This window comes from Cryptomeria japonica, chromosome 3, assembly GCF_030272615.1.
Source record: "Cryptomeria japonica chromosome 3, Sugi_1.0, whole genome shotgun sequence".
NCBI classification, from domain to species: domain Eukaryota; kingdom Viridiplantae; phylum Streptophyta; class Pinopsida; order Cupressales; family Cupressaceae; genus Cryptomeria; species Cryptomeria japonica.
Genome location: NC_081407.1, coordinates 861794433 through 861819853, shown reverse-complemented (window position 1 = coordinate 861819853; position 25421 = coordinate 861794433). Strand labels below are relative to the sequence as shown.

General features: G+C 40.5%; 1 protein-coding gene across 1 annotated transcript in view; it reads left to right on the top strand.

Annotated features, from left to right (window-relative positions):
• LOC131066687 (S-adenosylmethionine carrier 1, chloroplastic/mitochondrial) overlaps positions 1 to 16870 on the top strand; it is a 145817-nt gene extending 128947 nt beyond the window's left edge. Inside the window, exons 10-12 of the mRNA XM_058001519.1 lie at positions 15887 to 15948; positions 16048 to 16128; positions 16302 to 16870. Of these exons, the coding sequence (XP_057857502.1) occupies positions 15887 to 15948; positions 16048 to 16128; positions 16302 to 16424 (266 nt within the window). The 3' untranslated portion in view covers positions 16425 to 16870. The remainder of the gene's footprint in view (positions 1 to 15886; positions 15949 to 16047; positions 16129 to 16301) is intronic.
• Positions 16871 to 25421: the final 8551 nt, after the last annotated feature.

Here is a 25421-nt window from a genome sequence, read left to right as displayed (position 1 = left end):
GGAATGTAATGGCCAGTTTCACTGTAGAGTTTTGGGACTATCAGCTAAAACCAACTATATAATGTTGCTTGTAGCACTGCCTGAAATAATGCATCTGGATTGATTGTGGCAACACAAACTGTAGAAGCAGTTGATTCCAGGAGCAAGAAGGATAAAGTTTGAGGATAATGATGATTTTTAAAGGGAATGAGAGTACTGCAACTGGCATTTATAGACGCTTTTCCATTCTGACATTGGAAAGACAGACCATGCAATCTTGTGTGACTGGTTGCAAACTTTGCAACACCAAAAAATGTGGACTGTTTGAATTTGCAGAAGCATTAGTTGTAGGAGTTGGAGTATCACAATGTATTGAGTTCTGAAATTCATAACATTTGATTTTCATGGAATTCCACAATAAAGTTATAAACTAAATTCAGTAGCTTTTATAATAATGCATCTGGATTGATTGCCGCAACACAAACTGTATCAGCAGTTGATTCCAGGAGCAAGAAGGGATAAAGTTTGAGGATAATGACGATTTTCAAAGGGAATGACAGAACCGCAACTGGCATTTATAGACTCTTTTCCATTCTGACATTGGAAAGACAGACCATACAATCTTGTGTGACTGGTTGCAAACTTTGCAACACCAAAAAAGATGTGGACTATTTGAATTTGCAGAAGCATTATTTGTAGGAGTTGGAGTATCACAATGCATTGGGTTCTGAAATTCATAACATTTGATTTTCATGGAATTCCACAATAAAGTTATAAACTAAATTTAGTAGCTTTTATACTATAGCCCAACATGGATGTGCCAAGTACACCACATGAACAATATCACACTATTCTTTGGGATGATTAACAAAAGCAACAAATGTCAAAGAGGACATACTAGCTTAAGGACAGGCTAGGGGGTTAACTGGAAAGAAAAGGACTGATGTTGTCAATGCATGTTTAGATTCTGTATTGAGAGTCATTTAAGGCTGTTTTCCAGCTTGAATGGCTGTTCTTTAAAAAAAATGACAGCTTTTTAGAAACAAAATGTTGGAGTGAGGACTTCTCGAGTCTCTAGATTGAGGCTACAAATTAAACAGATGTGTTTTATATTTGGACTCACAAATCCAGGCAAGGATTTATTGCTTTCCTACATATTGGTTACAACCTGAGTAGGCCTTTGCTCCATATAGAAACAATTAAATGGGAATTCTAGCTGCTGGAGGACATTCTGAGACAGCTAAGATGATAAGGACTACAAAATTTGTCTAAGGAGGATAGCATCAGGATATACAATTAATGTCATCACTGTCATCTTATCGATTTCCATGGTTTTATCAAATTTTTTACTATTAACAGCTATTCTATCTTCAGAGTGACATGGCATTAATGTTAGCATTGAGGAGGTCAAAAGTTGATTGGGCTAACTGGTTCCACTTAAGGATTTAATAAATTACATAAATGATCTCATGAATACACCTGTCCAATTTCTCTCTTTTGACATATGCTGAGTTTGACTGAAGATAGTGGATTTAGGAGCAGACCATATGGCCATGTGAATGCTGATATCAGCAAGGACAAAATGTTTATGAAGACAGATCTGATGGAATTTAAAATTGACTGATTTTTCCATACCAAAAGATTCTTGTTTAACTAGTTTTTCTGTATTAACCAAGGAGCACTGCTTCATTGGCTACTTCGACTGCTACACCTGATGTACTAACCGTTTGACTGTTATACCTACTGCATTGCCCAAAATATTCTTCTCTTGATTGGGCTATTCTATCTTCAGAGTGACACGGCATTTAATGTTAGCATTAACAAGGTCAAAAGTTGATTGGGTTAACTGCTTCCACTTAAGGATTAAATAAATTACATAAATGGTCTCATGAATACACCTGTCCAATTTCTTTCTTTTGACATATGCTGAGTTTGACTGAAGATAGTGAATTTAGGAGCAGACCATATGGCCATGTGAATGTTGTTATCAGCAAGGACAAAATGCTTACGAAGACAGATCTGATGGAATTTAAAAACTGACTGATTTTTCTACACTAAAAGATTCTTGTTTAACTAGAGGAGCACTGCTTCACTGGCTACTTCGACTGCTATACCCAATGCACTAACCATTTGACTTTTATAAACTTATACCTACTGCGTTGCCCAGAATACTCTTTTCTCGATTGTTCAGGTCTGTTTTTGACCAAGGAAAATACATTTCTAGGGTTTTTATTTATTTACTTAAAAACTGAGATGATGTTGAATTGGACTTCTACAAGTTCTCATCCCATAAATGGTGTTGTCCAGGTCAATGAATGAATTGCTATGATTCCTTGTTCAGAGAGGGTGCTTGGACCTAATAATTTTTTTTGCCCAAAGATGTGTTGTGACCTTTTTCACACATCACCCCATTGCAAATGGGGACCTTCTCTTTTCCTGCTTTCTAGGGTTTTGTTAGTGTCCTATGACCTTTTGCTGCAGTTTCACCAAGCCTTGTCCAGTTCAAAGCATTTCAGGCCCTGACGATTGAAAGTTAGTTTTTGCAAATTATGTGATTCCGGAATGCAAACACCACCAAAGTGCTTAGAGAGGCCAAAGGACGAAGATCGCAATTGATTTGGACGAATTTGGACAACTTTCTATTTTTAGAAAGCTTGCTTTTTTTTGCTTTTTCCTATTTTTTAGGAAGTTTTGTTTTTGGCATTTTTAGCCCAATCCCCGGTATGGCTATTTTTAGAAAGTTTTCCCTACTTTTTAGGGATGTCTGCTTTTTGCTTTTCCGGGATGCAAACCTAGGGTTTACACTTGCACCACCGACCAACTTCGACCAGAACTCGAAAACTCCAAGTTCTGACCTAAAAAGCTAAATCCCTAGATTTTAGGCTTTTTGCTGCTTCAGATGATCCACCTAGGCATGGATTTCAAATTTCAAGTTAATCTGGTTAAATTTGATTAAGTTGTGAAAATTTGAAATTTCTTCTAAGTTTGGCTAACAAGGGTTTTGAAGTATTGTTGTAGGATCAAACTCCACCACGATGCGGGAGACCATGTGGGAGCACTCTCCAAAGTCCGCCATGCATTTGGAGGTCATGTGGGAGCACTCTCCAGAGTCCGCCATGCATTGGGAGGTCATGTGGGAGCACTCTCCAAAGTCCGCCATGCATTGGGAGGTCAGGTAGGAAGTGCCAGCAAAGTCCGCCAAGGTAAGGGAGCTATGGAGGAGCCAAGTCTAAAGTCTGCCAAAGGTTAGAGAGCCATGAGGAGAGGTGCTAGAAGTCCGCCCAAGATGGGAGCAACCTCCAAAGTCCGCCCAAGAGCACCAAGTCTAAATTCCGCCATAGGTTGGGAGTTCATGAAGGAGGAGTCTTCAAAGTTCGCCTAAGCTAGAGGGCCCTCAAAAGTTTGCCATGTGTGTGGGGTGCCTAGGGGTAAGGTCTAAAGTCCGCCCTAGGGGGATGTGTTCTAAACTCCGCCCTAGGCCATGTGAGATAGTTGGTCTAAACTCCGCCATGTGTGTGATGCCCGCCATACATGTTGGGAAGGCTATGAGGGGCCTTGCTAGAAGTCCGCCCATGAAGGAGGTGTCTCTAAACTCCGCCCATGGAGATGTTGCTTGAAGTCCGCCATGATTTGGAAGAGGCCATGATAGCCAACACACTAAAGTTTGCCTAGGCCATGAAGGAACCTTGCCTGAAGTCGGCCCTATGCCTTAGCCTTCAAAGTTCGCCTTGATGGAGTCCTTCCTAAAGTCCGCCAAGATGAAGACAACCCATTAAAAGTCTGCCTACACATGAAAAGTCAAGCAAAATCAACATGATGTCACAAAAATCCACAGAGATTTCAAAATTAAATCCAAAATGAAAAAAATATCTAAAGATTATTAAATATCTTCAAAGTTAGAACCAAGATGGAAAGCTTTTTTGGAGGAAAAAAATATTGAAAGATTATTGAGATATTAAATCTAAATGGAAAGTTTTTTTTTTGAAAGGGAATATTGGAAAATTGATAAATATCTTCAAACTTAAATCAAAATGGAAAGTTTTTTTTGAGATATTATCTTAAAACTGGGAAACATGAAGTTAAAATTAGAAGTATGAGTTGGATGACTTTAAGGGTTTCTACTTGAAGATTTAACCTTGTCTACAAATACTTCATTATCAACTTCATTATTATACCAAGAAGTTCAAAGTTACTAAGGAGAGCTTAGTAAAGTATTTCAGTTTGAAGATCATCTGGAGAAAATTCTGGATATTGTTGGAAGTTGTATAACTTTTTGGGCAAAAGTTTCACGGATTTTTGGAGAAAGGCAACTACTGCGAGGGAGATTATTTAACCTTTTCTGAATTTGCTGAGTGTTTTGGAGGAAATTCTAGCCTTACTTCTATCCAATTCGAAGGTGAAATTAAATTTATGATGCAGATTTATGAATTTTCTGAATATTTTCCAGAATTTAATAAATGATTTTTTCGAAAATTTGGAGAAAGAAAATCATTTTTGGCTAACTATGAATTTTTTTTGAAAAGTTTTGACACTTGGTGGTAACCGCAACCAACCTTAAGACTGAGGGTTCTTGAGGTGAAAATTCGATTTTTATGGCTAAGTATGAGAATAAAAATGGAAAATTTTCCAACACTTAGCCATTTCGCAGCCCCGTTATTTTCAAAACTTTGCAAATTATTTTCTAACTTTAAAATTTCATTGTTTGCCTGCAGGCCCTAGACATTATGAAATTCCAGGTAGAAAAAGATGCTCCTCCAGAGTCGAGGATGACTTCAAAGTGGAAGAACATCAGCGACACCAACCTCGGACACATCAATCTGAGGGAATTTAAGAAGCGAATGTTTGGTCTGGACAACCTTGTGCCTACCACCATTGCGCGATAGATGATGAAGAGTGGTATCGTGCATGCTGCTGGCTTCCTCCCCACCATGCAGTGTAATGAACTAGTAGTCGAATGTGCCAAACACTACAACCCCATCAGTAAAGACATTGTTGCACCTGATGGAAGAGTGTTGGCAAATGTCAGCGATGAGGCCATCAGAGAGGCCTTCAGGATCCCAGAGTACCACAACATAGTGGATATGGCTAAGGACGAAGCTGACAGTCTGTACCAGGACCACCTAGAGGAATATGATGCCATAGTTAACCATTCCTAGCTAGACAAGCCGAGGAAGGGTGCCTCCAAACTCCAGAGAAAGAGCCTAGTGCGAGCATACTTCAAGGAGGACATTGGGGACATGATTGTCCTACTCAATAGAATAATAGGAAATCCTCAAGGAGCTCCATTCGAACCCTGGATGTATTATTTCATTAATGAAATAATCAATGGAGTAAAAATTATAGAACTAGGCCTGGATGATCAACGACAACCTAGACAGCCAGCTAAGGAACCTGGAGACGAATAGGACTTTCTTCATGAGTTCTTACTTGTTTTATTCTTTGGCCAGGACCTACAGGTACAGAGGTCTCACTTGTAGAGGAGAAGTTGGGAACAAGGAGAACCAGTTTCCAGTATACGATTGCTATCCCCAGCTCCACATGGAGGAGAAATTCCATTTCAAAAGGGTGACTGATACCTTCTTGATGCACATTACCCGGACACTTCAAGGTGGCCTGCACCAGAGGCTCTCTCAAGAGTCTATGGACTTCATCGGTCGGTTCGGGTGTTGGTACATCCAATTCCAGCTTACCCTACCAACCGAGTGGTGTTGCTCGAGGTTGTGAGACAATTGGAGGAGTATATAGTGATTCAAAGGGATAAGTAGAAGAAGGCAAGAACGTCCTCACTTACAATTGGTAATGGGTTGGAAACATGTCCATCATCACAAGTTGCCGCAACCGCTGAGAAGGAGCTGGCCTGGTATCCCTTCTATCAATACAAGGCAAGAAAAGATTTCGATCCATTCCATAGGATAAAGAAGATCGAAGGAACAACGTTTGAGCACAGACTGGATCTAGAAGACTACTGGGCTAATGCAGCCGATAGCCTTCGAGATCAGGAAGAGATTCTGGTCAAGAATCCCTTTGAGTATGGTGAGAGCAACGGAAGTATTCAGAGTTGCCGATCAGGTAGAAGAAAACCTAGAACTTCAGCAGCCGGGCTTTGAGAAGATGAAAAATGAACCCTTAGTCTTAATAGATTAGACAGAGGGAGAGAAATCAGATCTAGCAGACCTCATGAGGTCTATGGTTGAGTATTCAAGGTGGTGGGCATCTGAAAAGACAAAACAGTTGAAGGCCAAAGGTGTGACCTTGACTTATGAATTAATGGGAGTGGATGATACTTTGTCCGTCAATCCTTGTACCTCCGCCGGTGATGCTCGAAATCCAGAAAGTGTTGGGTCTCGAAAGAGGAAGGAATTGGTTGGAAGCTCCACAAAGGTCATAGGGAAAAGGGTTGTAGGTGAGAGAAGAGAATCCAACGAGAGTCACTCCATCCTAAGTGCTGCTTCCATTGCACCCGATCAGAGTGCAACTGGGGAGCAAGAGATGAACATCTGTGTGATTGATGATGAAGTAAGAGTGCTTTCCCAGCCAATTGAGGAAGTAGTGGAAGAGGTCTTCCAAAGTCCAGACAGAGAGCAAATTGAAGCACCTACAATCTTCTTGGATGGCATACCAACAAACCCAGGAGAGGCAGATGATGAGTTTGATTGGAACACTATAGAGCAATCAACCATTCCGGATTGGCGGAGAGCAAGGATAAAGGCCAAGGTTCCCAAGGAGGCCCACTCAACCGAGGAGGTCACCGCAGCATTCCTGGAGAAGGTGAATGAACCTGCTGTAGCGAAACCACCCAAACCCGCTAGGAAGTTTTCCCTAATTCAGAGAGACAGTGCCGGATTCAGGATAGTCCAGATAGCGGTGCCCAAAGAAGGGAAGACTAGAGACGATGTCACCGCGGATGATTACAAGGTTACCACCATAGAGCTAGGTAAGCCCACCCAGGACCAAGAGGTCCAATATTTTGATGACTCGTGCAACGTTCTAAAGATGAGGCTAGCTCATGAAAAGGAAAAGAGGAAGAAGGTTGAAGAAGAGAACCAACAGTGGAAGAAGTATGTTCTCCATCTTACTAGCCCACTCAACCGTGAAGTCCCGGCTACTCCGCCACAGCCTCTTCAGCAGGGATCAATGAAGGACTATGATGATATGAAGGGCTCGTACACTCAAGAAAAGGAATGGATTTCAGACGCTTCGGTGCATGCTGATGCACTGGTAGAAAACTTAGTATCGACACATGAGGCAACTTCTTTATTGATTGATCGTATCCAGGATCTAGCCTCCAATTGGGAAGAGGTGGATGAAATTCAAAATGAAATACTCCCTCGCTTGAAGGTTATCCGAGGCATGTCGAAGAGAAGCTTAGTGGATTCAGGCATCATACAGACAGGAGACAGGTACGACTTCGGCACATGGTACTATACTCTGGTCACTCGGATTGAGGTTCTGAAGAAATCCGAGACCAAGTGCTTTGAGACAGAGGCAAGTGTTAGAGAGATCCTGGGCAAGGTATTCCATGTGGCGTCAGAGATCTGGAAGAAGGAAAGCCTAAGGGAGAAGCATTTACAAGCAGAGAACCTGAGAGCCAGGATTCAGGCAAGCTTCTTCAAGGATTTAGGGATGATTGACAAAGGCGATCTTTCAAAGATTGCAAACTTCCTCTCCATCGATGATAACTTCCTCACCCAAGCAGTTGAATGGGAAGGCATCCTTGCCACATGTACCGATGATGTGGACCTCATCGACTTCCAGATTGGCAGTTTGCCAAGTGTCACCATGGAGGAGGTCAAGCTCATTGTGTCCAGATACGTTGAATCTCTGAAAGAAGAAAGTGGCCACTCACCTCAGTGAAATTAGCAGCTGCACCACGTGTCATTCTTTCATTTGTTTGAGCTGATAGTATTTCGGGAAACCTTAATGAGGGTTTAAGACTTTCAATCTTGGCCCTTGATTGCTGTTTGATCTCGGCCATTCATTTATTTTTGAGAACTATATAAGGTTGCCTCCTCTCATTTGGAGAGTGAGAGGTTTATGATGTATTGTTGCTTAAGGTCATTTCCAGATAATATAGTGCATGTGCGCTGCTTTGTAATCTCTATTATTTGAATGATTTGCATGGTTTCAATTGCCTCAACACTTAGTTAGAATTAATTTAGATTTGCTTTCATTGTTGTTAATTTGAATGAAGGATTTGATAAGTGTCAATTGATGGTGCATTTCCGCTCATACTTTTGGTAAATGGATGATTTCCATTCTACCATGCAAAGTTAGTCTGAGCCCATCCCCTATGCATCCCAACATCTCGATCATAAGCACAACCCATTGAAGATTGCACCGGCCTTGTGTAGTTGTCCCTAGTGTGGTGAAGCAAGGTTTGGTTTCTCGAGAGCACCTAGTTGATACCGTCTCTAGAGTTCGTAGGATTAGATTAGCCTTCTTAACCCTATCCCTTTTTCCATTTCTTTTGAAAGCCTAAATCCCAGAAAATTCCCCCAAAAAAAAAAGAAGAGCCTAAAATTGCCAAATCCATCTCTAAGTTCAGCAGTTCGAGATACTTGTCAACGTGAGTCCCCCTTGAAATTTCAGCATACACTACCCAAGAAGCTATTCCACTAAAGTCGCTTGTTCGCACATATAGACCTATAGACCTTGGAATCAGTAGTGATTTTTCAGGAGAGGATAGAATGCCTTCGGGTATCCTATCCTAATGTTTGGTAGAAAAACAGGCACCAACAAGATGGTAGTCAGTTCTAGTACATTCCTTTCCCCAAAATCAGGCTTCAATCTATTGGTTTTCCTTGTCTATATATGTTTAGTTCTATTATTTTGCCTTGTGAACATTGTTTGCCCTCTCGGGTAAACGGTTAAATGCAGAAAGTAAATGCATAGAACATAATGGAAATATATTAAATAACCAGCCTCTGTATTAATTCCACAGTCCATGTACAATAAGTGCTTATAACATTACATCTGACACGACTATCATGATCCCACTTCGAAGAAAAGGTACACAATATATAATACCCGAAGGGGTGCGACACAACCGTCGCGACTCCAACTATCTACCCGTCAACTAACTAACTGACCGCCGTAACTCATTATTACCGACGACAACATAAACATAATATAACAACATAACATAATGATTATTCTCGGCAACATCATCCCCCCCAAGAAAAGAAGTCAACTCCGACGACTTAATACAAAATAGAGATGAACGACAGAAATTACTGACGCTAGTCGGGCCCGGATCTTATACACTTGCTGCGTCCTCGCCTGAAAACCCTTTTCTGCTACCATCCGATGCTCAAGTGCCGAATTCACCAATATTGCTTCCTTTGCCATCACAGTCCTCCTGTGCCTAACCCAAACTTGTCTGCAAAACACGTTTTTCAATCTCAGCTTCCACCAACTACTACTCAATTGATACTGTCTCCCTAGCCAATTTGTCCTTGCCACCCGTGCTGCTCTCCCGGCATCCAACTCCTGGGTACGCTGAACTAAGTCTCACGCGACTATTGCCTCCAACCTGGTGGTCAGCTCCTCCCGAGCCCTCTGTGCATCCACCAAGGCAACCTCACGTCCAGCTGAGACATACTCCGAGTTCCTCAAAGCGTACCAGTCATGCCTGGAGGTGGCCACAATCCGCTGGCACAAATGCTAGGAGACACCTCAAATCTTCCATCACACTCCCCAAAGGCTAAAAACTGAACTGAATAACTCCCTGGTGTCGTACGACTACGCGGACCTGCAAAGCCTTCCCTCAAACTCTGTTTGTTCCCAACCTCCAAATTTGTCTCCCTCTACGGCTTATGGCTTCCCTGCCAATGCTTAGCTGCGGGCTTCTTTCTCACAATACGGACAACCACAACACTTCTCGTGGTCTTCTGTAGCTCAAAATAAACTGGGGGTCTGGGGGCAACGCCCCCAGCGGGGTCGAGGGGCAGCGCCCCTCGCGGGGTCTAGGGCAGCGCCCCCGCGGGGTCGAGGGGCAGCATTTCTGTGATATTTTATGATGTCAAAACCCTTCTTCTACACTCCAATATTTTTAGTGTCTAGGGTCCAGATGTCATCGAATCATTTTTCAATCCGTCGTCGTCGTTTTTTTTTTTTTTTTTTTTTAGGCACTGTAATGTCCCTGATGGCACCCCGGCCATACAACCTCCCTGTACGGTCAACAACAGCATTGGCACCTCCGATCGTGCGGCCACCTTCCCAATCGTGCGGCCTACACCCCTCCACCGTACAGCGGACCATGACGACGGAGCCGCTGTGCTTTGTGTGCGGGGGTTTATGCTGGGTGTGCGGTTGATTCATGTCGCGGCAACAACCTTCGGTGGCTCCCACCGCACGGTGTGACCGTCGCACGATGGTGTCACCGTCGATGGTTCCATCGCACGGTGGTGTCACCGTCCACCGCACGGTGGTGTCACCTTGGTGGTTTCACCGCACGGTGGTGTCACCTTGGTCCCACCATACGGTGGCCATTTTCCCCTTTTTTTTCTTTTTTTCTTTTTTTACCATACGGTTGCTGTCGTACGACCGTGCGATTTTTTTCAAATTTTTTCTTCCAACCGTACGGTCATCTGCCGTACGGCCCCGTACGGTGGTGTTTTTTTTTCACAATATTTTTATTTTTAAAGTTGTCTAGAGAGTCTTCGGCTCGAGTCCCCTGTCTCTGGGATCGCTCTTCATCCTTCTCGGTTTTCCTCGCCCAAAAGTCTCCTGCTGTGGTCCAGTGCCTCTTGAGTCGCCTGCCTGGCCTCTCGAGTCCCCCTCCATCCTCTCGGGTCCCCCTCCGGCCTCTCGAGTGTCTGTCCGGCCTCTCGGGTCCACTGCGCGCTTCGCGTGGTAGGGTTTCAATTTGTACCCATTGGTGGCCAATCTATTTTCAATGGCCATCGCAAGACCTGGAACCACAAATTCTACAGGGACCACGACCTCCTTCCCGTACATAAAAAGAAGAAGAATAATAAAGATTTTGAAGACTGCGGTCTTCCATACAGGGTTCCAATTGTGGCCAACACTCTTCGGATTATCTACGTCGCCAGGGTTTGGGGCGTCTCCCTTCCAATATTCTTTGTATTCCGGCAGGTACACCTCTGTTGGTTGCTCTGGTTCCTCTACTTCAAGCCTGTAGCTTTGGAACATTTCATAATCCTCCATTTGCCAGTGGAAGAGCCCGTTAAGTGAGCATACCTCCTCTTCAGAACATCCCTCCAATTCGAGCACCCCTTCACTATTCGGCTCCATCGCGTTCTTGCCCTTGCTTTCATCGGGACCCCCTTCCCCTTTATTAAAGTCCTCTGAGTCTGAGTCGGAAGAGGCGAGCTCTTCGCCAACATCTTGGGTGTGTAGGTCAATGGTATATTTCCGCCCTCCCTTCTCCATGGAAAGTGTATTTTTCTTCCAGTTGTGGTTTACCCTCGCGTTGATCAACCACGCTCTCCCCAGGATGGCGTCATAGCCTTTCTTCTTCGAGGGAATAACCACGAAATCTAACAAGAATGGTTGCGTACCAATTGTCACTTGCTGGGCCATCAACAGGCCGAGTGGCTTAATGCCGTGTTGGTCCGCTCCCACCAGGTTGAATGTGGGTGGCCATAGGGTGGGCTTCCCCAGCCGCTTCCATGTTTCTTCTGGTAGTACATTCACCCCAGATCCCCCGTCCACAATGGTGTCCTTCAGAATGGTCCCACGGATACCCATTTCTACCACAGCTGGGTGTCTACCACTGCTCAAGGCTAGTAACATCAGGTCAGTCGAAGGGCTAACGGAAACCTCCACCTGTGGTGCACTCTTCGAAGCGGTGGCGGGAACCCGTACCTGTGGTGCACTCGACGATGCGGTGGCGGGAACCCGTACCTGTGGTGCACTCGACGATGCGGTGGCGGGAACCCGTACCTGTGGTGCACTTGACGCTGCGGTGCTTTGCACATTGGTGAGGATGGCAGTCCTCAATTGTGGCATAGAGTCTAGAAGGTCTTTTACCTTTATCGGCACCTCCATCTGCAAGATTTGCCCAATGATGTTATTTTCCGCTTCCGTACGGGATGATGTACTCGCCACCTCGTTGTCCTGTCGTTCGGTCGTCATCTCACGTTCAATATTGGCCTTTGCCTCCCGTAATCTCTCCTTCTCCGTATGGGGGTCGGGATAAGTGGCTTTTTTCGTCTGGGCGCGGGTGATCACCAGTACTTCTTTCTCACCAGTCTTCTCAGCCTTCTCGATGTTGAGGAGATTAACCCCTGCCTGCGGGCAATTTGCGTCCTCATGGTCGCCTGGCCCACACCAACGGCAGAGGTGCTGAGGGGTGGCTTCCTTCGTGCAATCACGGGCGAAGTGCCCCCACTGATTACAAGCCCTACATTGGATAATTGGTCGGCCCTTGGCGTCATACTGGATACGGCTTCTGTTATTGTTATTGTTGCTATTCCTTCCGCCGCTGCGTCTGTTGTCCCGGTATCCTCCAGATGATGCCGTTGTGTTAGTATGTTGACCGGTACCCGCTGGTGCGGATGTTGTGGCCTGCTCCGTGAACAACACTTGGTTCGTGCTTCGGGTTTTCATATTGTATGGGCACTCCTTGGTGGAGTGTCCCATCATTTGGCAAATCTCACAGAATGCCTTCTTCGGGCAAGTACCCTTTGTGTGTTCGTCACTCGTGCAGTCTGTACACCACACTTCAGTTTCTTCCGTCTTACTTGTACTCCCTTTCATGGCCTTGAATTCTCTCAGCATTCGTTCCATGTCCTTCTGGAGCGCGTGTACCTTTTTATCCGATTCGCTACTGCTACTGCTCTCTCCGTCAGAATCTTCATCATCGTCAGATGAATATCTATTACTTTTCTTCTTCCTTGATGTTTTGTATTCGCTTTCTAGATCCATTGCCCTGTTATAGGCGTCGTCATATGACGTCGGGGGTACAATCTTCATTTTTTTCCGTAGTGAGGATTTCAATCCTTCCACAAACCATCGTTTTTTTAAGCCCTCAGCCGGCTGGCTCTCCATTTTACCCAAGAGTTCTTTCAGCCTCCGACTGTATGCCCGTACTGCCTCCTTAGTACCTTGCTTGGTACTGTATATCTCCGTTAAAATTTCATTGTCATCATGGAGCAACCGAAACTCCCCCGTGAATTCCTTTTGTAGATTGGCCCACGTGGCCACTTTTTGCTTGTCCACATCGGAGTACCAATCTATGGCAACTCCTCGTAACATGGCTGGGAACTGTTGTACCCAGTCATCCTGGTCTGTTACTCCGTTGGCGGACCAAATGGTTTCACATGTACGGCAGTGCCGTAAGGGGTCTTCCTTGCCCTCCCCTGTGAACTTTGGCAATTTTTGTTTACTCGCCATCCCACTGCTGGATCTCGCTCCTCTAATTCCTTGTGTGCTTGTACCTAGCGATCCTCCGCCTCCTGCAACTGAACCTCCACTTGTGGGTTCTTCGGAAAAAGTTGCTGACACCGCACCAAACAAATTGCCTCCCGTACAATACCCTTGTGCTCCCTCGGCACCTTCGGTCGTACCGTCACCTTTCGTTGTCTCCCTCCAGTTGTCCTCTGAAATGGACAAATTCTTTAGCAAGTCTCTGGTAGCGTCGATCAGGTTTAGACTTCGCCTTGTTTGTTCCACCAACTCTTCACGGCTTCTTACCCTACGATGGTATTCTGGCGAACTGTAGAGTTCTCCTTCAGCACCCTCCGTGACTCCTTCTGGCAGCCCTACAACAGTGTAGACAGTGTAGTTCTCTCTGTCTATCTCTGCCTCCGCAACCTCCGTGACACCTCCTGGGTTCCCTTCGGGCAACCCCTCGGCCGGTCGTCCCTCGGCAAGCTGCCTTAGCCTACGCCTTCGTTATATCTGTTGTTTGAGATTCAATGCGGTTTGTGCCACTTCCCATTCGTCACTCTGTATCTTTTTATTTTTGTCCTTATTTAGTCTATTGGGCATAAGTCACTTCCATACACAGCAAACACACGCCATGTACACAAAAAAACTTTTATTATTTTTATTTTTATTTTGCCTTTCGGCCACAATTTATATCAGCAGTGTGTCGGGATTATTACAAGGTTCAATTTCCTCCTGGCCTGGCGCATCTCGTTCCGTTTCCCGTCGGCTGTTCTCTTCGTAGCGTTGCAGGATTTGTTGTCGTCGCTCTTCCTGGGCAATCTCCTCCAGGTGGGCCTGCTGTGCCAGCGATGCCTGTGCAAGCAGCTAGGTGGTTCATTAACCGGTTTACTGCCGGGCTAACCTCCAGCGCTGTCCACACGGCACTTGGTGGGATTTTTGCCTCCGCCGCTTCTCGTCGAACGTATGTCTGAATGGCTACCTGGAGCAAAATCGAAAATTCTCGCGTTGCCGTGTCTTCTCCTGTGTAAAGTTTTGTCCGTGCGTCGTCGGCCTCCGGGTTTACTTCACCAACGGGTAGGCCCATTGTGTCTATGCGCCATCCGTGTCTTCCGTTCCCGAGTTCGTCTAGGCAACGGCGCCAAATGTTTGCCCTCTAGGGTAAACGGTTAAATGCAGAAAGTAAATGCACAGAACATAATGGAAATATATTAAATAACCAGCCTCTGTATGAATTCCACAGTCCATGTACAATAAGTGCTTATAACATTACATCTGACACGACTATCATGATCCCACTTCGAAGAAAAGGTACACAATATATAATACCCGAAGGGGTGCGACACAACCGTCGCGACTCCAACTACCTACCCGTCAGCTAACTAACTGACCGCCGTAACTCATTATTACCGACGACAACATAAACATAATATAACAACATAACATAATGATTATTCCCGGCAACAAACATCTTGAACATTTGACTCCAAATCCATGGGCTCATTCATAATTCTTCCTTTGAATTGGATCATTCACAATGCTTGCTTTTCAATAAATTAGGGCATAGTAGGTAGCATACCATTGTATGTTCAAGGTTTCTTAAGATATCTGTGGTTATCAATGAAAGTTTATGATTTAGAATTATGAATGTATGGACAGGCAATCAAAGCTTCCGTAATCACTTGTTTGAATTCTGGAAATTCTACCCTCGCATCACTGAATGATTTAAATAACTTGGACACTTCTATTTAACAGTAAATTAGGCACCTTCATTTGAGCTACAAGTCTCTAAATAGCCAACAGGTGTGCCATCTCTCTACTGGAGGAATGCCCAGGTGAATTTTTAGCCAGATCCTAGTTTCTCATTTTTTTTGTTGTTGGAAAATTTAATCTCGAAGGGTGTGTCAAAATCTGCTTCGGAGGATTGTGTGTAGCATTGAGGCTTTAATCTTTGCACTGACCAGTTTATAAATATAGTATGTATTCTTTTTCCTTGAAATCAAATATCATGATAAATTGTATAGAGGGATTTTGTCTGCTTTCAAGTGTATTTGCAGAAATACAAGATTTTTACTCTCGCTTTCCTAAAGACAGTTATTTTGCTTTACAAGTAAATGAACCAGTAATTAACTTATCCAGTGTGTTGTTCAGTTTTTGTTCTTGATCCTTACGTGATCATCTCAAGTAGAATTGAGTGAATGCCAAGTTGAATAGAAAGAACCAATTTGAAGTCCCTTTGTCGTGTTGTAAACTAGGCAGCGTACATATCCCATTAGCAGTGGAATGTTGATTGTGCCAAATTAATTTGCAGGTCAAAATAGAATTTCATTAGTTGTCAATTTTACATATTATTTCAGCAAACTAATTATTTTATATTTGACTGCATCTTGGTTTCTATTTACATATAAGATTCAGGGTTATTATGCTATAATAAAACTTGTAGAAAAGCTCTAGATAGAGTTTGCTTTAATATTTCTTACTTGAGATCCTATGTGTTTGTTTACTTAATGCATTGATTAATAGATCATGGTATGTGCTGTTGCATTTCATGCAGGTGCCCTTACTGGTGCAATAACTACTCCTCTTGATGTGATTAAGACAAGATTGATGGTTCAGGTACTCTGCTTTGAAATTTGAAGTTGCAGTCTCATCATATCTAATTACCAAGATAACATAAGCAAGAGTGGAATGCTAATCCCATCAGTTTTGAAATAGGGATCATCAAGGCAATACAAGGGTGTATTTGACTGTGTTCAGAAGATTGTGCAAGAAGAAGGGCCCTATGCTTTGGCAAAGGTTTATTTTGTTTATAGTAGCATTATCTTCATATTTTACTTTTTACCCTTGGAGGGGGTGTACATTGTAGTTTAGTGTTTTGTACTCATGTTATACTTACTCTATGTAGTGCATATTATTGTTGAACTGATTTCACTTGCATCAGACTGACATATATTGTCACACTGTGGTAGGGTATTGGTCCAAGGGTGCTATGGATTGGAATAGGAGGTTCAATTTTCTTTGGTGTGTTGGAAAGGACGAAGATGCTTCTAGCTGCCAGAAAACCAAAGACAAAGTCTTCAAAAGTTGAATGATATTCTTTGTATTGAACACAGGAAAAAGCATGTATGCTTTTGTATTCTTTTGCTAACACATTTGATTTTACAAATTCTGATTCTTTTATTAGAAGAGTCTGTATGGTTTTGCAAATGAGCAAGGATTCATACAGGCCCTTTGTTCCATGTCATTTATCCTAGCCACCTGAAATGGCAAGTCGTATTGGTGCAGTTTTTGTTGTAATAGCATTTTCCAAATTAGAATTAAAAGAACCATCAGAATGTGCCAGCACAAGCTTGGTTTGCAGGAATGACTTTAGATAATACTTGGTATTCTACATGACCTACCCAGAATTGGAAAGACTAAAGAGGTATACCTTCTAAATTTAGCTATTGTAGAAGGACTTCTTAAGAACAGATCAATTTTTAAATTGGTTCTCAGAGTAGCATATGAAAGATGTCCCTTGCAGACTCTTTTTAAAACATTTGATGGGTCTGTGTATGTCTGGTTTCTTCAGATTCCTGCATTTTTATGTTTCTTTGTAGTTTAATTTGGAGATGCTACAGACTCCAATATTTTGATCCAACAATTAAGTATGACACAAAATAAAGGCTCAAATTAACAAGAAACTTCAATTTAAAGTTCTAAAGCTTATTTAACTGAATTCATGTCACCAAAAGACACTTCCAAACAAGCCCTTAAAGATTTGAACACATTATTCATTGTATCTATAAAAAATGGAAGAGTAATTGACAACCTCACATTAAACACATGCTTAAACCAACTCCCTGCAGGCATCGCCACCTAAGTATAACTTGATAAACAACATCATTACTCCTTTGCAAACGAGCAATACAAATTTTCTTTTTGAAGGCAACCTGTTGAAGGTTGTGAACAAGTACAAATACTTTGAGCTTGATTTTCACAAGAAGTTTAAACGGGAAACGTGCAGAGCAAAAAGAATTTGAGGATGGAAAGCATTATATACTCTACAAAATAGATGCAGGAATGCAGAACTATGGGATTGGAGAACTGAGAAAATGCTTTTTGATTTGTTGGTCACTCAGATGATCCTCTACGGGTGTGGAATCTAAGGCAGTAACATGTCAAATCAGAAATGTAGGCAAGTAGAAAGAATTCAAAAACATCTGATTATAACCAGCCTCAAAATTAAAACAATTGTTCCATATTAGATTTAACTGGCAAAAAAAAGCACCTTTTCTTTGGAAGCATCGACAATGATCCAATTAGTAAGTTAAGAAGACCCAAAATAAGGAAAAACACCATTGGCCTAAGATGATTATGGAGGAAGAGCTAACTAAAGGAAGAGAACATTGATGAAATAAAACAAAAAATGGATGAAGAAATGGGACATTAATATGAAGGAATGCCTAAATACTAATTAGGAAATAAAAAAGTTTGGAAAAAATTCAGAAATGGCATCTGGACAAAACATAATGTGCAGAAAAAGCTTATTATCATATTAAAGAATTTAATCTCACAGGAGATCATAAGGACAAAGCTTACATAGGAGCGAATATTAAATGAAAGACAAAAATATTGATCATCCAACTAAAGACTAGTTTTCATCACTTGAGATTTAGAACAAGTAGATGGATGATACCTAAAGAGGAGTTGGAAAAGAGATTATGCCTATTTTGGAACACAAGAATGGTAGAGAAAATTGTATTTCATCATGGAATGCTCAGCATATGATTATGAGGTCATCTTGAAAACTAACAATTTAAGCACATTGTTTGAAGAACAAAGGTTGAAAAAAATAACAAACTTATTTGTCAAAATTCATTGTCGAAGAATAGTTGTAAAAAGGAGTTTACAAATTGTTTAAAACTTCACTGCCCTATTGTTGGAGGGTTGTGTTGTTCTTGGGTCCATAGGTTGCTTTGGCCTTGTGGCCATTATTATTTTTCATTCATTTATTTGAACACTAATCACAATTGACTAAATTGATTAAAATCAATTTTCCATGAAATTAAATCAAGACTAAGAAAATCTTAGAAATTTGAGCAAGACTAAGAAAATCTTAGAAATTTGAGTTGGAAAATATTTGAAGAGTTGTGCAAAAGTTGAACTATTTATGTATTTGTTGAAAGGATGGGGGAAGAACATGATAATCAAACTCTTATCAGAAATAGGAATCTCACATTCCAAAGGAATAATTAAATCAACAATCAGGTTGGTAGAAACAATATGTGGAAGATACCAATGTTTACTAGCATAATTGAAAGACCATCGATGTGGCAAATTTTCTAAGATATTAAATTTTTTAATGTGTGATGGCATATATGGGAAATAAGTATCTCCCATAACTTAATGCCTTCTTAATGAGAAAAGAGGATGGTATGTTTAAACTTCAAGTTCATATGAAGAAAACATATTGATGTTTATTTACACATGATCTTGAATCATAATGCTACAAAAAGGGGTACTATTATCTTTGACTATAGAGGTCGAAGAATAGAGGTCGAAGAGTAGTAGAGGTATATCACTTGTAAATGAGAGGGTGGAATGAACATTATCCATAACAATTGTTGCCACATGATCCCAACAAGTGTAGAAATATGTGTTGTGGATGGGAGAATGAATGAAAGATTTAATGACGTCCACGAGACTAAACAGTCTATGAGATCAAAGATAGCATCCTTAATTTAACTTCAAATTCTTTTCGATGTTAGATCTCCTACTATTTATTTTGACCAAGAGGTTGGCAGTTTGGTTAATTTTATCTTCCTCAAATAATTGGTGCATGTTGTCAACCTTCAATCCATTTTCCTACTAATTGTGAATATCCTCGTAAGTTGTGCACTCCATGATGAAGCGTCATTCTGTTTCGATTGCCCCCTTATTGCAGAATATGCAAGTTCTTTCTTCCCATGTTTCCTTGGGTATCTTCTACCTACCAGTTTCACACCTAAGGTGATGCGATATCATTCTCAACTGTGCAACTAGCATCCTTGCTTTCCCTTTAATAGCCCCTAAATATGTTTTTTCCATCATGGTCATTTGCTAAGTTAAACTCTTTAATGCAGTAAACATTTTTCCGCACAATCTAATTTGTCCACATGGCATTTCAAAATTTCAATAACATAACTTTTTATTTCACCATTGATGCTAGGACACTCATGCAAATTGATGTCCCACTTGTTCATCCAATTGTTGTTTTGCTTTATCCATGTTATCAACTTTCTTTAAATAGCATATCAATCGGATTAATGTCGATGCTTCCAATGGAAAAGTTCATGCTTCAACTAGCAAATTTTCATATGAAACTATGGTTTTAACTTTGAGATTGCTTGTTATTAGATGTTTCTGGATTCTTTCTAATTGTCTCCAACTGCAATTTGATGCGCTGCTTGCCCACACTTCACATCCATGTGTGACCAATAAACCAAAAAGGGTTTTCCTAGTTTTCCAATCCCAAAGTTCCGCTTTTCTACACCTATTTTGAAGTAAGTATGAGGCTTTCCAACCTCCTTGTATCCTTTTTGTTAATAAGTCCCCCAGCTAAGCTTATAGTGAAAATCAATCTCGAGATATTTGTATTCTTTCACTATTTCCAACGAGTTGCCTTCAAAAAGAAAGGTGATTTGCTTATCTTTTTTTTTAAATGAGAAAATCATGATTTTGGTCTTGGTGATGTTCACTTGCATCCCAACCTCCTGACAAAAAAATTCCAAGGCTTCGAGATGTTCCCTTAACCCATGAGCTGATTACAAAATTAAGATAAGATCATCCGCATATAAAAGTAGTTTCACCACATAACCAACCAACTAAACACCATCCCCCTTTGTCTTGCTTAACCATGTTTACCAATGTATAGACCAAAAAGTGTGGGAGATAGAGGGCAGCCCCGCTTAACTCCAATATCGCTACCAAAACATTCAGACATACCTTCACTTATTCTAATTTTAGCTCTAACCTTCTCATATAGTCTATGTACAACAACTCTACACATTTGGGATGCCTAGTTCTTCCATTTTGTGCCATAGTTTGTCTTTAGGAACCGTGTCAAAAGCCTTCTTAAAGTCCACAAAACAACAATAAGCCTCCTCACCTTGAGTATTCCAAATTTTTTTTAATCAAGTGTCTAAGAGTGATGCAGTGATCAATGGTAGAGTGTTTCGACCTAAAGCTTGCCTGCCCTTTTACCCTCCTTTTTGCCCAAGTGCTAATCCTTTGTTCTACCATGCTCCCAAAGTACTTCCCAAAGGGAAGGTTGACCATAATTGTGTGATAGTTAGATGGATTATTGATATCACCATTTCTAAAGAAAAGGATGACCACACTAGTTGTCCACTCCACCGAAAATCCTTTCTAATTGACGTTATTGAAAATTCTCTTTATGTGAGGGGCAAGAGTATTGATCCCGCATTTTAAATTCCAGCTTGTAACCCATCTATGTCCAATGCTTTATCACTTGCTAAATTCTTTATTCCTTGTTTAATATTATCTATTATGAAGAGTTCTATTGATGTGTTATCAACGGTTGGGTAGTCCTTCTCATGAATCTACTCATAAAGAAGCCTAGCATATTCCAAGCACTAGGCATCTGTAACACTATTTTCAACCTTAGTTTTATTTTGTTGTAGTTCCTTCCAAAAACCTTTGGGATTATGCTTTCCAAGTGAGGTTAATTCATTCCTTCTTTCAATTACATATTTTTCTTTTTTGATTGCACCAATTTTTCATATATTAAATTCTATTATTTGTCTATTCCTCTCTCTTTTAGTGATCTCTTGGTTGCTTTATATTCTTTGTCATACCATGGGTCTACCGGAAAAGTGTTTGCAGGCCCCAACTTGGGGTGAGACCTTTTGCATGCACTCAAAGCCTTGTGAATGATTGGAATCAACAAACCGCTATGATTGTGGGCACCTATTTTACTAGTTGCATTATCCTCTATGTTATTTTTTAGAGCATGAAAGTGTTTCTTAAGATTAGCACTAAAGAATTTATTTGGTTGAATAAAAGTGCGTGAGTGGCACATAATCTTGTGTGGCACATTTTGCGATGTAGAAGTTTCTTGGGAGGTAAGTGGTGTGGTACGAATGATGCCTAAGAGGGGTAAGATACACATGATGTCTACCTTGCAAGGATTTCTATATGGTAAGATGATGGAATGCTTCCTAGGGCATACTCCCATAACCTAATATGTCCATCTACACAATTAGTCAAGCAAACTATAAACCAAATTTCCTTAGATAAGCTAAATAATTTCTTTAGTCTAGTGTATTTGGATCTTATTCTTTTCATTAATGAAAATAACCACTTAAAATATACAAGGTCTATGTTATTATTTCAATTCATGAAGATATAAAGGTAAACATTGATATTCTAATCAGAACATTTAAACTTTTAACTCTTTTTTTCAAATATGTTAAGAACATATAAAATTAATTATTTAATAAATAATTTTGTTAGCATAAGCAAAAGAATGAGATGAGAAAAGAAGACTTGTGTTAAATGGAGACCACAACTATTTATAGATTTGTAAATTTATTATTATAGCCACCACATCAATGTTATCACTACTATAATACAAGAAGATCATGAATGAGCTACAATAATTGCAAGCATGATTTGCATCTAACCACCTAATTTATAAGATGCAAATTGAAGCATACATTTTATTACATCACAATTCTAATACATCCTAATACCTCCTGCAATGACTAAATTGAAAGGATTTGGAAGGCTTACTCATCAAATTACAATATGGTTCCTAAGAGGTGTAGAAATGGGGAAGATATTTGCATAAGCAACTTTCATGACAATAAACCTAAAAAAGAATGCAAAAAGAACAAAGGCAACATGCTTGGTAGCTAAACCAATTATTTGTTTTCCTTTTCTTTGAGGTTGTTCATATGAATGAGGTTATCTTCATTTACACCTTCCAAAGTGGAATATCACTTCAACCACTAATTTGGCTTGAGCGATGTTGTGAGGGCAAGATTTCAATTAGAGCATCAATTAGAGTGGAGACACGTTTAGTCTTGCTTCTTCAATAGACAAGTGGTCAACTAGCAAAGGTTGATGCACATGGTAACATGATGAATTGTAGGGAAAATTACCATAATACTAGCTTCATAAACTTCATTGATCTCTTGCTAGAGGCAAAAAATGTTACCATTTTACATCAACATCTTGACTAATAACGACTTGTTAGTAGAATATCAATAACCTTGTATGGCCTAGAGTATTTATTATAACCAACAAAGAAATATTAGATACTTATGATTCTAGCTTGTATTTTTTCTTCAAGAAAAATAAAGTTAAAATGATTGAAAGAAAATATAGAATGATACTTTAGGTTTGTTATTCCTTTGGTATGATAGTCTACAAGGCTCTATAAAGATTGATTATTAAGAGATAAATTATTGTGTTCACAACTTATCCCTAATAGTGATAAGATGTGTTAATGTTGTGTATTATGCATTAGGACATCTTCGTGATAGTCCGATTATATCTTTCTACCATTCCATTATGTTTTCAAGTACATAATGTGATTAACTGGTGCTAAATATCTTTTTTTTTATATACTTTGAATTGATTTGAGGTGAATTCCTCACATTATTAGTCTACAAAGACTTGATTCAATGCCCTATGAATGTTTCGACCAATGCCTTGAATTTTTGGAAGGCACTATATCATTAGTCTTTTTTAAGAAGTAAACCCACATCTTTTTGTATCATTTATCCATCAATAATAAATAATATCTTGAACCAACAATAGTAAGAGATTTTAGGAAGACTCACAATTATTTTTACACCCTTTAGCATGCGATGCAACACTTTAAGGGATTAACTTCCTTTTCTTCTTTCCAATGAAACACTCAACTCGAAAATTTTGATTTTCCTATATAGGGAGAAACTAGTGCACCATATGGGCTATGTTGACTTTGCCAAATATTATAGATTTAAATGACTAAATGACTACCTTTCATTCCAAGGAACACTAGCAATATTGTTGACAATTAATGCATGCAAGTAAGCTGTAGCAAGACCAAGAAGTTTATTTGGGCCTCTTTACCTAATTTCCAAAGAAATATCTTTGTTTTGTTTCACATTAGACATATGATGCTTCTTTCCAAAAAAACTTGATTTGAATACAAAGGTATTTAGTACACTGGGTGACAGATAGTACATAACGAGATGAACATATGTAATATTGCATACTAAGAATTTGAGAGAATCATTTAGTATAATTGTTAGAACATAATGTTATTAGGGTTCACGTCCTTATAACATTTACATATAATGATCTAATATAAGGCTAAAAAACCTTATCCCATTTGAAATAACTATAATCTAATAACTAATAAATTATTAATTATTTGTGAATGGGGTTGTTGAAAAGGTATGACTACTGAAGTCACCCTTCCTCCTATATTTAAGGAGGTTCTCTCTCATTTGAGAGGTGTGGGAATTTGGAGATTTATAGTGAGTCACATCACTATGCATGAGGTATTATTGGCCATGTGGAAGTATTGGAGGAGTATCCCCAAGTTCAAGTCTATCATGTTTTTGATTAAAGAAGCAACAAAAACAAGGGCATTGACCCTTAATACGATAGCCCATTATGCGGTAAAGACAACTTACAAGGGTTCAAACCCCTAAAAAAATAAGGCCAAACAAGAAAACAAGACCCTGTTAAACGAAAACAACTGAAAACCCAACTCAAGAATGGGGGAAACACCTGAGCCATGAACAAGAGGGTTTTGGGGGGTAGGAGAAGATTTCCCGTTTTATTTGTGACAAACCACAATCTAAGAAATGCTATCATTAGGCACAATAAAAGGAGAATCAGGTAGGGAGGGACCCACAAAAGGCTAATCAACAACAACAGGGGATGAAACAACAACAAGGTGTTGCAGAACATCATGAGCAGAAACGACCGAAGGAGAGCAACGTTGCAAATCAGAACAAGGAGTCGTAGGGATGGAGGATGCAATTGCCGACAAAGTGAGAGGGTCCAAAGCATCAACAACAAAATCATCCCAAGAGGGGGCGTCATCCTCTTGAGAGGAGCCCACAGAGTTTTTGAAGCATTAATTGTCAGGTGTTCAATAGTAGCATCTTTCCACTAGGTAGCAACACCTTTGTGACGACGCAACAGACAATCTGAAGCAAGATGACCCATAGCAAAGCATCTTCAACAATGAAAGGGGTGGCCCTCAAAGTCCAGCGGTTGGGTCCAAGGCCTATCCCCAACCATTAAAACCACATCCGCAGGGAGAGGTGTAGAAATGTCAATATCCACTAAGATGCGAGCAAAAGTGGAGTGGTCCATAGAAGAGGTAGCATCGTCAAGTCTATCATGTTATAGACTATATTTTATAATTGTTGTAATAAAATGACTCTTTATGGGGATTTTTACATGAAAGGGCTTTTCCCACGTATATCATTTGTAATGTTTGCATTTCTGCATGTATGATTCTCATCTTATTTATTTATATCTTGTTTATAATCACTAGTTTTTAGATTCTGCAAGAAGCGAGAACCAAGCCAGGATTTGATGTCGGTCGTAGATCACATGTTACTCCAAACAACAGATGATCAAAGATCAAAATAGCCGAATGAAGATAAATATGATATGAGAGAAAAAATAGAGACATAAGAGAATTTTGGAGAAGACTCTCATTGAGCAATCACTGAACTAGTGAAGGTGAGAATATAATGCTTATTATATAGAAAAATAAAAGTATATACATCTGAGGGGTGCATTAACTCCTATTCCCCGTAAAAAGTGGGAGGTTTTACCTTCTTGGTAAATGCCAAAACATATGGCATAACCTCCTTACATGAAGACAAGAAAGGAGTTGAGAAAGTTGGCACATAAGGCCAAAAAAGGGTGAGAAACCCAACTACCCCATAACTCGCTTAGGAAATGACAAAATAGTGGTTATGAGATGTGGCACAACAAGCCAAAAGAGGGTGTGTAACTCAACTACCCATGTAAGGTGGAGAGTTACACATGTAGCTGAAGTATTTTGCCACGTGTCCTCATATAAACCA